At 43.8% G+C, this 13,458-nt stretch overlaps 1 protein-coding gene across 2 annotated transcripts in view; it reads left to right on the top strand.

Annotated features, from left to right (window-relative positions):
• Positions 1 to 1,121: 1,121 nt before the first annotated feature.
• Kpna3 (karyopherin subunit alpha 3) overlaps positions 1,122 to 13,458 on the top strand; it is a 73,122-nt gene continuing 60,785 nt past the window's right edge. For both annotated transcript variants that reach the window (XM_038310349.1, XM_038310350.1), the window contains exon 1: positions 1,122 to 1,233. In XM_038310349.1, coding sequence (XP_038166277.1) covers positions 1,165 to 1,233 — 69 coding nt within the window. In that variant the 5' untranslated portion in view covers positions 1,122 to 1,164. The remainder of the gene's footprint in view (positions 1,234 to 13,458) is intronic.

The following is a 13,458-nucleotide window of genomic DNA, read 5'->3' on the forward strand; positions in this document are numbered from 1 at the left end:
TTAAGGTGGACTGTCTGTGAGGCGTGGGGACACAGGAAGGTAGGGGCTGCCAAAGTGAAGGTCGCACAAGGATGTTTGGGAGAAATCAGGACATGCTAGAACGCTGGGTTTTTCTTTTTTTTGAGAGAACTTATTAAGTACTGTGTTGATCTGACAGATTCTTTCTTTCTTTCTTTCTTTCTTTCTTTCTTTCTTTCTTTCTTTCTTTCTTTCTTTCTTTCTTTCTTTCTTTCTTATTTTTCGAGACAGGGTTTCTCTGTGCCTCTGGAGCCGGTTCTGGAACTAGCTCTTGTAGACCAGGATGGTCTTGAACTCACAGAGATCCACCTGCCTCTGCCTCCCGAGTGCTGGGATTAAAGGCGTGCGCCACCATCGCCTAGGCTGATCTGACAGATTCTTGAGACCAACAAAGTCTGTGCTTTGTTGAGCTTCTTAACGGTGCAAGCAAGGTAACCCAAGCATAAACACACACATCACACTGTCATGTATCTGGGGAGTGGAAACAAGTATGCTATTTATAAAACCGAGGCAGAGCAAGAGAAAAGGGTTTGGGGGTGGCTGCTATTTGAGGAGACCCCAAAGAAGCCAAAAGCACAGAGCACGCGTGGCCGTTTTTTTTCTAATTTTCCAAGCGGTAGGGAGCAAGGTGCGCCCCCGGGAGCCCCGCCTCTCGTTCCCGATAGGCCGCAAGGTGCCATCGCCGGAGAAGCCCCGCCCACCACCCCGCCCAGAGGTGGGGCTTCGAGCCCGCGCTCGGAAAGCGCCGCGCCGAAAGCGCGCGCACAGCCCTCCCGGCATGCTCCTCGCCCTCTCCCGGCGTGGCTCAGACCAGCGCCCGGGCATGCTGGGAATTGTAGTTCCCGCCCGCCGCCTCACGTCAGGGATGGCGGTAAAAGCTGCTAGGTCGCTGGCTCCATTTCTAGCACATGACTAGCGGCGGTGGGGAGGCACTACGGTGGGGTGAGGGCAGGGTCACCGCGACAGCCAGCAGGCCAGCGCCCCGGCCTCTCCCGGCGCGCGCCGCTCCTCAGCGCCGCCCCCGCGCCGCGGCCACCTCGCGCTCCGGGCGTCACGGAGCGCGCGCTCCTCCCCCTCCGTCCCCTCCCGCTCGACTCGCCGCCGCCGCCGCCGCAGGAGCAGCCGCCGCCGGAGCCGCGCGCAGCCATGGCCGAGAACCCCGGCTTGGAGAACCACCGCATCAAGAGCTTCAAGAACAAGGGCCGCGATGTGGAGGCGAGTGTGCTTCGCGTTTGGCCGGGCCGGGCGGCCGGGAGGGGAGGGGCAGGGGCCCGTGGCCGCTGGCTCTCGCCGGCTGGCGGTCAGTCGGAGTTGGCCGCCGCCTCGGGGCGCTTCGGCCCGGGCTGCAGCCGCCTTCTGAGCGGCCAGCGCGGACACCGGGGACCGCTGGGCGCTCGGCGCCGCCGCGCGGGCGCGGCCTGCTGTCGGAGGGGAAGGGATGTGGAGCCGAGGCGGGGTCCGCGGGCCGCGCGGGAGGACGGACCGGGATGCTGCCGCCCCGCGTGCCGACCGCACCGCCGGGGCCGGGCCGCCGCTCGCGTCCGCAGCCGGTGCAGCCTCCCGCGCTGCCGCACATGGAGCCTCGGTCCCAGCGCCAACCTTGTGCGAGCCGGGCCCAGGCGGGCGGTGGCAGCCCTCAGAGGGGGGTGGGGACCAGCCGGGTAACTGACTTGTTTGAGGGTGGGGATGGGGGAGGGTAGGATGCGCCAAGACCATTTTCTTATATTCCAGTGCTGTCCTTTGGACCGGTCTTCCCGAGCTGTTGCAGCTCATACCCCTGTGACTGCTGGCATTTGGAGCGAGCTAAAGGTGGACAATAGTTTACCATCCATTGTGTTGAAGCTTTGAGAAAGAGGTTATGCAGACCTCTGATCTGGGGTTCTTTTTTTTTTTTTCTTTTCTTCTTCTTTTTTTTTAAAGCTCATCTTGGAGTGGGAGCGTGACTAGTAGGAAAATAATTTCTTTGACCCGTTTTGCCGAAATGAATTGGATACATAGATTCCTACGTCCTTGTGTATACCACATGCCACCAGGCTGGTAGATTTTCCAAATGGTTGCAAAACTGTAAACATTCATTGTGGTCACTCAGTTAGCTGCTACTCAGCATGTTGCCATTGTCTCATTAAGGTGACATTAGCTGCTACTATTTGCAAACTCCGCTTATTGAGGTAGCGCTAGAGGTCTCTCTGCTCCTACTAAAACCAGTGAAGTGTAATAGCACAAACTTCACTGGGACTCGACCCCTCGATTTGATGGGGGAATAGTTTTAAGCCCATACCCTCTTCTCTATTTTAATAGTAGGTAATATGATTTGTATAGTCCTGTAATTTTTGCTAAGAGGCTAGTAAATAACAGGGTTTGATTTAGTAGAGAAGCAGATGAAGCTGGGGCATTTCTCAGAGCTACAGAGTTAAGTATGAATTGGGAAAAACCTGGGGGGACTATCTTGTGGAATTCCCATTTGAATGAGACTGCATCGATCTCTCTGTCCTGATCACTTGTAAGTTTCCTTTTTGAGAACTACTTCCAAACAAAAGTGAAACCTAACCTAGCAACTGGAACAGCCATCAGTCTCTCTCTTTTTTTTAAAATAAGACAGTTTTGATCTTTTTCCATCAGTAATGTATGTGTTTGTGTACACGAGTAATCTCTCTGGCCTTTTTTGTTATTTGTTTGTTTGTTTTCTTTTTGAGACAGGGCCTCATTGCAGGGCAGGCTGGTCAAGCATACAAAAATAATCCTGCCTCAGGCTCCCCAATTGCTGGGATTTCAGGCATGGGCCACCACACCCAGTCCCACCGGTGATTTTTAATGAGGCTGCCTTTTTTTTTTTTCTTCTCCGAGACAGGGTTTCTCTGCAGCTTTAGAGCCTGTCCTGGAGCTAGCTCTTGTAGACCAGGCTGGTCTCGAACTCACAGAGATCCGCCTGCCTCTGCCTCCCGAGTGCTGGGATTAAAGGCATGCACCACCACTGCCCGGCTATGAGGCTGCCTTTTATTACTGTAAGCAAAACCTGCATAGTTCGTGTGGATGCTCGTATTGTGTGTTCATTCTTTCCTCTTCGGGATGTTGGTGTGAGTTTTTGTCATAATTTACTTGTAGTTTGTTTAGTGATACTTAGTAAGGCCTTTTGCATGGGGTAGCTCCGTAGCATAGCTGCTCCTCATCAGAAGATGACCAGGGGCTCGTGGATGCCTGAGGAAGACAGGAGTTGCCAAGCCATTCTGCCTGACTTTGCTCACATTCCATATCCAAGGATATGTTAGTACAACTAAGACATGAGAGAGCAGGCATTCAAATGGTAGTTCTGTGTTAGACACTGCTGTACTAAGAGCTTGCTACCCCCATTTAATCCTTGTGAGTTAGGTGTGGCATTGTCCTTACTTTACTAGAGAAAAAAGTACTTTGACACAGAATGTCAACATTTATGTAATACGCTGGTCATGTCTGAGCATTCATTTGCTAAATGACTGTTAGGTGCCTGTAATGCTTGGCCTTGCTCATATAAAAAGATTCAGCCTGTGCCTTGAGCTTACAGTCAGTCTGTGAGAAAACCCTACACTGGGTGAGGGAAGTTGGCTTCCAAACAGTGATGAGGTCTGGTTGATTCCTAACAGATAAATGGGAATGAACTGATCCTGAAGAGTCGGAGAAGTCTGTGTGCAGTCTCTGTAATCCCAGCACTAGGGACCAGGAGGCAGGAAGTTAGGAGTTCAAGGTCATCCTTGGCTACGTGACACCCTACCTCAAAAAATAAGTGAATGAATGAAGCAGAAGGGATTAACTGTGGGAGGGGAAGGCAGGAGAAGGTAGGAGGCCTTTGGAATTTTAGAAGTACTAATTGAAAAGTCCCAGTTTATGCATTCAGCTGATAAATAAGGAAAATAAGAAGGCAGTTATGCAGGGATTGTGAGTGAGTAGACAGAGGGTTGTAGGGAGGTCTTACAGACTTTCCGCCAAGAGGGCTTTGGAGAGACAAAATACCGGAGATTGTATCAATCTTGAGATGAGCAGATGAGGAATGAGTGAATAAAGTCCCAGGTGAAGAAGGTGTGATTCCATCAGGGGTGAACCTGAGACTTCTATATGGCCTCTGTTGGTTCCAGAATACACATGCCAGGTGTGACCCTTGGAAGGTTTTGCTTAGTAGGAAGATCTCAGAAATTTATTCTGTGCAGAGACAGAGATGGCGTCGAGATGAGAGCAGTGGAAAAAGTATCGAGAGCAATGTGTAGAGTTGGTCTGGTGGAAGAGGGTTGTGATCTTGTCTGAGGAGAGAGTTTCCAGAAATGAGGTCTGATGATCCTCCTCAGCATTTTTCCCTCCCTCTTGCTCTTTCTCCTCTTCCTCATTCTTTTTTGTATGAAGTTCACAGAAGAGGATAATTGGCCTGAGTGCACAGGTGGAGGTAGGGAACTTTTAGTGACTTGAAGCTTGGGTAAGGGAGTCATTTTTATAGCCAACCTAGAAAGACATTGAAGAGGAAAAAGGTCTGAATTTGGATCTCAGTACTAAACATTTTCATATAAAGCATTGACTCTAAAGCTTTTTTTTAAAGAAAGTTGTTTTTTCTTTTCAAATATAAAAAGGTGTGCAAAACAAATATTCTGCTTAGTGAGTTCTCCTTTTTGTTTTGTTTTTTGAGACAGGGTTTCTCTGTGGCTTTGGAGCCTGTCCTGGCACTAGCTCTTGTAGACCAGACTGGTTTCGAACTCACAGAGATCCACCTGCCTCTGCCTCCCAAGTGCTGGGATTAAAGGCGTGTGCCACTACCACCCAGCGTGAGTTCTTCTAAAACGTAACATTCAGGGAACTGGAACCCATGTTAACCTTGTCTTGTTTATGCACTCAAGGAGATGACTTTGTTTTTGCATTGGATTTTATTTATATTTATTTATTTATTTGGTGCATGTGTCCCATAGCATACTTCTGGCAGTCAGAGGACAGCTTAAAGGAGTTTGTTCTTTTTTTCCATGGGTAGGGATCAAACTTAGGTTGCCAGGCTTGGTGGCAAGCTTCTTTACCCACTGAGCTGTCTGGATGGCATGGATATGACATTTTTATCAATAATTAATAATAACAAGTTAAGAAACTGATGGTTTGCTGGGCGATGGTGGTGCACGCCTTTAATCCCAGCGCTCAGAGGCAAGAGGCTCTCTGTGAGTTCGAGGCCAGCTTGGTCTATAAGAGCTAGTTCCAGGACAGGCTCCAAAGCTACAGAGAAAACCTGTCTCGAAAAACCAAAAAAAACCTAAAACAAACAAAAACCTGATGGTTTGGATAAGGCTCATATGTTTGAATGGTTGGTTCCAGTTGGTGGAACTACGTAGGAAGGATTAGGAGGTGTTGGCTTGTTGGAGATGATGTGTCACTTGAGGTGGGCTTTGAGGTGTCAAAAGCCCACCTCAGACCTAGTTGCTCTTCCTTCTTTCTGCCTGAAACTTGCGAATCAGATGTGAGCTCTCAGCTGCCTGCCTGCCTGCCTCTGCACTCTGGGCCATGATGGTCTTGGTTTAACCCTCTGAAACTGTAAGCAAGCCCCCAATTAAAAGCTTTCTTTTGTAAATTACTTGGCTCGTGACATCTCCTCATAACAACAGAACAGTAACTAAGACAGAAACCTTAATACTTAATGAGTATTTATGATGTTAAGAGTTAATATGAATTATTAGTTGGCCATGGGCATCCTGTATGCTGTCGGGGAAACTTGAGGCCTGTGCTGTCAGAGCACTGTGACTAAATTAGAAGGAAGTTTTGCTCAGTGTGCTTTCCTCCACTGATGGAAAGTACAGCTTACCGTGAGTGAAGCACGCCTGGAGGACCATGTCATAGCGTTCCTATTTTGGTGCTTTAAAACCTTGCTAATCATACACAATTTATCATTGAATTTGTTTGCCTTTTTTTTTCTCTTGTAAGGTTTTGTTCTTATTAAAAGCGAGATTGTTTTATCAAGGAAATAATAACCCATATTCTTGGGTTAGCAAACACTCAAACATTTATACTTTAGATTTAGTGCCAAGGATAAAACACATTTTTCATTTTCAAATTCAATTAGCAATTCCAAGATTGTTTCTTTATCTGTAGACATTCTATTGGTAAGTCATTCTCTGTGACCTTGTCCATGCAGTTCTATTATAACTCACTGGCTGTCCTTTGAATTGGGTTTACTCATGTAAACTCTTCTCTACTCAGACTCCTCCATCTGCCTCTAGAATCAGTAAGATTGAACGGACCCTTCAGAAGGTCCCCATAAAGTCTTTGCTGACTGGCCTGCGTTCTGTACTATTGCTTTCTATTTTCTAGTGCTTTCCTAAGTGATTTTCTTTTCACTTGTCTGAAATAGAGTACCGTGATGTTCAACAATCCAGTCTACGTGTATACTGTTTTAAAATATGCGACCAGTGTTGCTGGTCATGTGATTGGCAGGTAAAGTTTCATACATACTATTTGAGAAAAGGGACTAGATAATATACTTTTTAAAACTTTGTATTTAAGGATGAAAGACAGTGTTGTAAGATCTGCTTTTTATACGTTTTTAAAAATTAAAACTTTAAAAAGATGTTGTAAATGTGTGTGTGTGTGTGTGTGTGTGTGTGTGTTTATGGTTATGTGCACATAAGTGCAGATGCCCTCAGAATCCATAAGAGGGCATCCGATGCCCTGGAGTTAAGAGTTACAGATATTTGTAGCTGCCTCCCATTGGTGCTGGAAAGTGAATTCTCATGCCAGATAGTAAGTGCTCTTCTCCAGACAGCCCCTTATTGTAGATAGTAATAATTTCTTTTGGAGCAAACTTAATCTATTTTGTGGTAATTTACTTCTGTAAAGTAAACAAAGTCATCCTTGAATGTGAACTAGAAGGAAGATTAGTAAAAATTTCATACTAGTTCATATTTATTTTTACTAGCACATTGATATTTAGCCTTCGTAAATAATAGCAGTTGAACAGAGTGATTTTGGTATCCACCCATTCTCTCTTTTTTTTTTTTTTTTTAGCTCTGTTTAACTACATTCAGTGCCTTAAAGGTGTTTAATTGCTCCAGCATCCTGGTATTTCTTTGTCCTTTACTAAATTTGCAACATGTGATGTTTTTCAGGAATTTCTGTCATCTGTACCAGTTTCCTTGAATTTCCTAATGGGGAGTATGCTTTTCCTAGTTCCTTCACCCTTGGCTTCATTTTGGCTTTGCCAGCTCCACTGCCTATCTATCCATTGAGTTTAGGCATATGTTGGGATCTGTCGTGAGTCTTCTTTAGGAACAAGTTCTGTTTACACCAGCAGTGCATTTAGTGTTAGCCATCACTTCTCTGGGGCGGGGAGGGATGGCAAGAGCAGGAGTGAAATCTATTTTAGTCCTCTGCTGGAGGGGCTCGTAGGGACACCTCAGCAGCTTCTCATGCTCAACGCGTGTAAAGCCATGTTCTTTCTTTGTGTTCTCATTACCCTAGCTGTGACTAAATTTGAAACCTGAGACCCTTCTTGGACTCCTTCCTCACCTTCACCTTCAGTCAGATGCTCGTCGGTTAGTGTCACTCTTGGGGTGTCTGGAGTTTAGCCTCACCGCTTTATTCTGACTGTTTCCCTGCACGTGGGGCCTTACTGCCTGTCGCCTGGCAGTAAAACAGTTTCTCAGGTGGTGCCCTTTCTCTAATTCACTAGGCCATTTCAGCAAGCCTGATGCTTTATTCCTCCTCACTGCCCCTCCTCTTTCCCACCCTTTAAGCTCTACAGCACTGAACTTCTTATATGCTTATACCTAATCTGGAGTCACATCCTCCCCTCTTTGCCAGGGCTATTTCTATTCTCAGGGCTATTTGGCCGACTGAAATATCCTCTGCCTCCCGCTGATTGGCGAATCCCTGCTTCTTAAATACTTTAGATCAAGGTACTTTTCTTTGCTCCTGAGAGAATTTGCATGTATCTTTGTTATTGTAGCAGTGGTAATATATTGAATTGTGTTTTGTCTGTTCTCCCAACTGGATTGTGAGGTTTTTGAGGGCACCACTCTATATCTTCACTGTCTGCTACATAATATGGTTGGAACGAAGCAAGTACTGGAACAGTCTAATGAATACAGCCATTCTAGATACCACTGGCACATCATTTCCCCAAAGTGTATGTGTGTTTGTGTGTGTGTGTGTGTGTGTGTGTATACTTAACTAATTTTCTGCATATGGGTATTTTTCTTGCATGTATGTCTGTGTACCAACTGTATTCCTGGTGCTCGAGGAGCCAGAAGAGGGCGTTGGATCCCCTGAAACTGGAGTTTACAGATGTTGTAGAATATGAGGGTGCTAAAGCCCAGGTCCTCTGCAAGAGCAACCAATGCTCTTGACCACTGAACAGTCTTAACAGCCCTGCAAAATATATGTATGTGTGTGTGTTTGTGTGTGCTTGTATGGTCTTAAGTTTTTTTTTTTTTTGTTTTTGTTTCGTTTTATGTACAAAGACCAGCATGGTCCCTTGCTGCATAGATGGTCTTAAATCATTCATTCAAGAAAGGTCAGTTAGTAAACCGAATGAAACTTGTCCTTTGTGTGCTGAAGAACCAACCACTGCTGGCACATGTTAACCCATTTCCTCGTCAGACCCTGGTGGTTTGAGGAGACAGCAAGAGTGAGAACCCTGGTCGAACTCCACAGGTGACTCTAGAGTTGCTCGTGACCATCTTTTCTTCAGACTTCCAACAAGGGAAAAGGCACAGTACAGTGTTGAACTGAGACTTTTAATCCTATACCATCTTTCCTTTCTACTTTGCCAATAAAATGCAAACATTTTAGTCTGACAGGTAAAGTATTTGGCGATTAAGGCATGCACTTATTAGATGAGGATTGAGACACAGGCCTTTTGATACTGGCTTATTTTCACTTTGCATAATGTTTTCAAGATTCATCCATATTATAGCACTTATAAAATTTTCCTGCCTTTACTATCCCATTGTATTACATACTGCATTTTTGTTTTTTTTGGTTTTTTTGCCTGTCACAGCAGTTCTCCACCTGGGGGTTGAACAACCTTTCACAGGCATTACCTAAGGCCATCAGAAAATGCAGGCATTTATATTATGATTCACAACAGTAGCAGAATTGCAGTTATGAATAGCAATGGAAATAATTTTATGGTTGGGGGGTCAAAAGATTCTTAGCATTGGGAAAGTGGAGAACTGTTGGTCTATTCATTCTATCAGTAAATACTTGAGTTACTTCCACATTTGGCTGTTGTCTGCTCACCATTTTACTTATTTTGACCTTTTTTGTTTTATGTAGGGTCCTCGTGTATGTACCTAGATTGACCTTATACTTGTATAGCCTAGGATGACCTTGAGCTGATACTCCTGCTTATGTAGTGCTGGGGATCAAACCCAGGACTTCCGCATGCTAGGCTAGTCCACTGCTGACTGAGCTACACCTTCAACCATACTTTTTTTTTTTTTTTTTTTTTTTTTTTTTTTTGAGACAAGCTTTGTTGCATAGCCTAGGCTGGTTTAGAACTTTAATTGATACTTCTTCTTGTAGTGCTGGTATTACAGGTGTGTGCACCCTTGTGCTCCCTGATGTTTAAAAGTGTCATTAATTTGTTGGAAAAGGAATAAAGGTCGGTGTTCTTACATTGTGTTGCACCATGGGAAATTATCATTTTTGCAGTTCAAAATAACCAAGTATCAGCAGTTTCATATGGCTGAGCCTATTAGGTCCTGACACAGGTTTTTCTCATGGTGTAGTTAAGTTTGCTCTTCATATTCTGCACCATCCTCAGGATTTTCTGTAAACTGGAAGTTAAATGGTTAGCCCAGATTGTTTGTTTGTGACACTGTGTAGCTTAGGTTGGTCTTGAACTTCTTATCCTTCTGCCTGTTATGAGTGTAGGAGTACAGATGTTTATCAACATCCCAGTTCAGCTTTTTTTGTTGCTGTTAAAAAGTTTAATTGATGCTGTGTTTTAGAATATATGCTGAAAATGATATTATTTGACAAGAGGGTTTATATGATAAAAATCGTCACATATATGAAAGTTACTATATATTTGCTGAAATGAATTTTAGTTAAGTGAGTCATGACATACTGGACAACACTTGAAGGAGAAAAAAATAACCGACTTTAGCTGTCAAGTAAAGAAGTCACAAAGTGTATTTCTAGAAAGCCTGGCTTCAGAGTCAGTGGCATTGTCTTGTATAACGGACACCATTCATAAGGCAAGATTAGTACAGTTGTTAGTACAGGCATGGCTGTAGTGTCACTTCCAGGTCTGGTCTTTCATCTTGAAGAGAGGGGCATTAAAATAGTTAGGCACATAGATGTAAGTGTTATTTCTATGGTTTTGCCATAGTCTTTTCATGTCAGTTATGATATGGAATTATTCTGAAACAGTGATTAAAAAGATGAAAAATAATGATTTTTTTTCTTGATCCAGAGAGTTTCAGTCAGATACTGATGCTGATCAGATGTTTAGTGCACAGCTTGCCAGGCTGTGACAGTGGTCTTGGCAAGTGGTGTCAGAGAGGAGAAAGGTAATGGCTGAACTGTCAGAGTTTCTGGGTTATAGAATTCTTTATCTACCAAATTTTCTTTTCTTTTGGAATAGCATGTTGCTGTCTTACACTGTTCTTTGTCCTCTTAGTTTTCTTGGTTCTTCTGAACATTCGTTATATGTATAGATATTAGGGTTGCCTTTTTATAAATAATGCCTTCAGCTTCTTAGATAAGTTAAGATTGGACATTTCTATTCTTAGACCTGTAGAGTTGTTCTTCATTGTGTTTGGGCACTGAGTCTCCTATTGATATTGTCAGTGTGTTTTCTGTAGTAGCCTTTTCTTCCCTTTTTATTTGATTCATAGACCCTAGTGATTGTAAAAGCAGATTTAATAACATTTAATGTTTCCCTGTGTTCCAGGCCGAGAGTTTGGCCATAAAGTTTATAAATATGAGGGACTGGAGAGATGGCCAATGGTAGGACGCGTTGCCCATCCAGAGGACCAGGGCGTGATTCTCTGCACCCATGTCAGCTCTCAGCCTTATAACTCTAGTCCTAGGGAATTCAGTGCCCTCTTCTGGTTTCTGCAGGCACTGCATGCCTGTGGCTTGTGTGGATTTGAGGGATTTCCTAGGGCACAGAACTGAGAAGGCTTTTAGGCAAACCTTAACAAGTCATTCCAACCTAAATAGCTCGAGTATGAAGACAGTGAGTTCTGGAATCTAAATGGTCATATAGAAGTATCAAGTGTACAGCTGAAAATAATGTGTGTGCTGAAGAAGCCTGTTTACTTCTTCCTCTTAGTTAGCTATTTGAATTCTGAACTGAGTTTGAGGGGTAAAATGTCAAAGGTTATTAAGGATAACCAGTAATTGTGGAGCACTTAACTGTGAGCAAAACACTTGGCTTGTAAGAATACTCTTTATTGGGGCTGGAGAGATGGCTCAGAGGTTAAGAGCATTGCCTGCCCTTCCAAAGGTTCTGAGTTCAATTCCCAGCAACCACATGGTGGCTCACAACCATCTGTAATGGGGTCTGGTGCCCTCTTCTGGCCTGCAGGCATACACACAGACAGAATATTGTATACATAATAAATAAATAAATAGTTTAAAAAAAAGAATACTCTTAATTGTCACAAGAGTTTTGTTACCTGGATAAAGAAAGTGAGTTAGGTAAATCGCTTTAAAAGGTGCCACTAGGAAGGGGCGAGACCCAGATTTCCAGCTTCCCAGCTCTGCCCTTTAGCCATCCATCCACTCTGCCTCAGGGTTCTTAGCTGAAGAATGAGATTGGTACAGGAACTATGGGAAGCAAAGAAACACTTTAATGGAAATGTGTTCTTCGTACAGTGGGTCCCATAGGGAAGGCAGCTATACAAAACTGGCCTGGGCACGTCGGGGAAGGCACCATGAAGATGGCTTTGCTAAGTTCAAGGTAGGTAAGCATGTAGGTGTGTCTGTTGGTGTAAGTGTTGGGTGGACCTGGAAGAGGTAACATGGTGTATTTAGGGAACTAAAATAATGGAGTATTTCTTAAATATGGAGTGGTTAGAAAGTTGAATAGGATAGGTGGAGCTAGGTTGTGGAAACCTCTCCTCCCAGGAGTGATTTGTGCATAGAGAACTGTTCTTTATGCTTTGGTTGCAGTTGAAGAGTTGTGTTGGTGAGAGCAAAGAGACAAGTTGGGAGTAATATACTTAGACATCTCATAGATGATCTGAGATCCAGCATTGGCACTGAGACTTAAAAGCAGGAAAAGTTATTAGCACTGTTTAGTGTATTTTACATTGTAGAACGAACTTTTTCTGTAAAAAGCCATAATCTTTGAAAGCCCAGATAATTTGCATTTTGGAGAACTATATTTTATCTGTTGTGGCTACTCACCTCTGCCTTGAGCACAAAAGGGACGGGTGTGTGGATGTATTCTGATAAAGCTACTGAATTTGATGGCTTTCTTTTATTTTCTTTCTTTAACAAAGTTATTTCTGCGACAGGGCTTGTACACTTTTCCCACACTGGGTGTATAGGTATATAAAATAGGTATACAAATAAAACATTTACTGATAGTCATAAAGAAATTTATTTTAAATCAGTTCTTGGTATACATGTAATTTTACTATATGTTAAAGATGAAACAATTTTGCATTATAATGAGGTAGATGTACCAGTGCTGAGAATGACACTTCACATAATATGTAGCATGAAATGGCAGAAGTATATTTAAAGCTATTAAGAAACTGTTGGAAATTCTGTACTAAACCCAAGCCCCAAATCATTTGGTGGCTTTTGATGAAACTCAGACCAGCAGTTCATGCTGCAATTTTTAATTTAAAAAACTTACATGTATTTATTTATTTAGAGAGAGAGTGTGTGTGTCAGAAGACAGCTTACAGAAGTCAGTCCTATCTTTCCATCGTGTGGGGCCTGGGATTGGGCTCATTGGCCAGGCTTGGCAGTAAATGCCTTTACCTAGAAGCTGTCTTACTGACCCTCAAATACAATTTGCTATCTTTTTGGATTTAATTTTTAATTCAAAAAAGTTTTATGCGTATGCCTGCATGTATATTTGTGCACCACATGTGTGCCTGGTGCCTGTGGAGGTCAGAAGAGGGCATTGGAAGCCTGGGAACTGGATTAATAGATGGTTGTGAGCTGCCATGTGGGTGCTGGGCCCTCTGCAAGAAGAACAAATTCTCTTAACCACTGATCCAGTCCCCAGCGCCCCCATTACGTTTCTCTTCTCTAGAAGAGCAGAAGATCTGCATAAAAGCTCTACGTTTATAGCATATAATAGTCTAGAACCTGAGCCTGAGGTGTTTCAGGCATGTAATATTTCATGGAGTGCAGTGCACACGTGTTCAGACATGGGACTGTAGTAAAGTCATGATGTGATATGGCCGAGCAAACGTCAAACACCTTGGGCTTATTAAAACATTTTTGGTTAGCTTTTTATCATTGGACATTTGAAAA

The sequence above is a fragment of the Arvicola amphibius genome, chromosome 13 (genome assembly GCF_903992535.2).
Source record: "Arvicola amphibius chromosome 13, mArvAmp1.2, whole genome shotgun sequence".
Classification (NCBI taxonomy): domain Eukaryota; kingdom Metazoa; phylum Chordata; class Mammalia; order Rodentia; family Cricetidae; genus Arvicola; species Arvicola amphibius.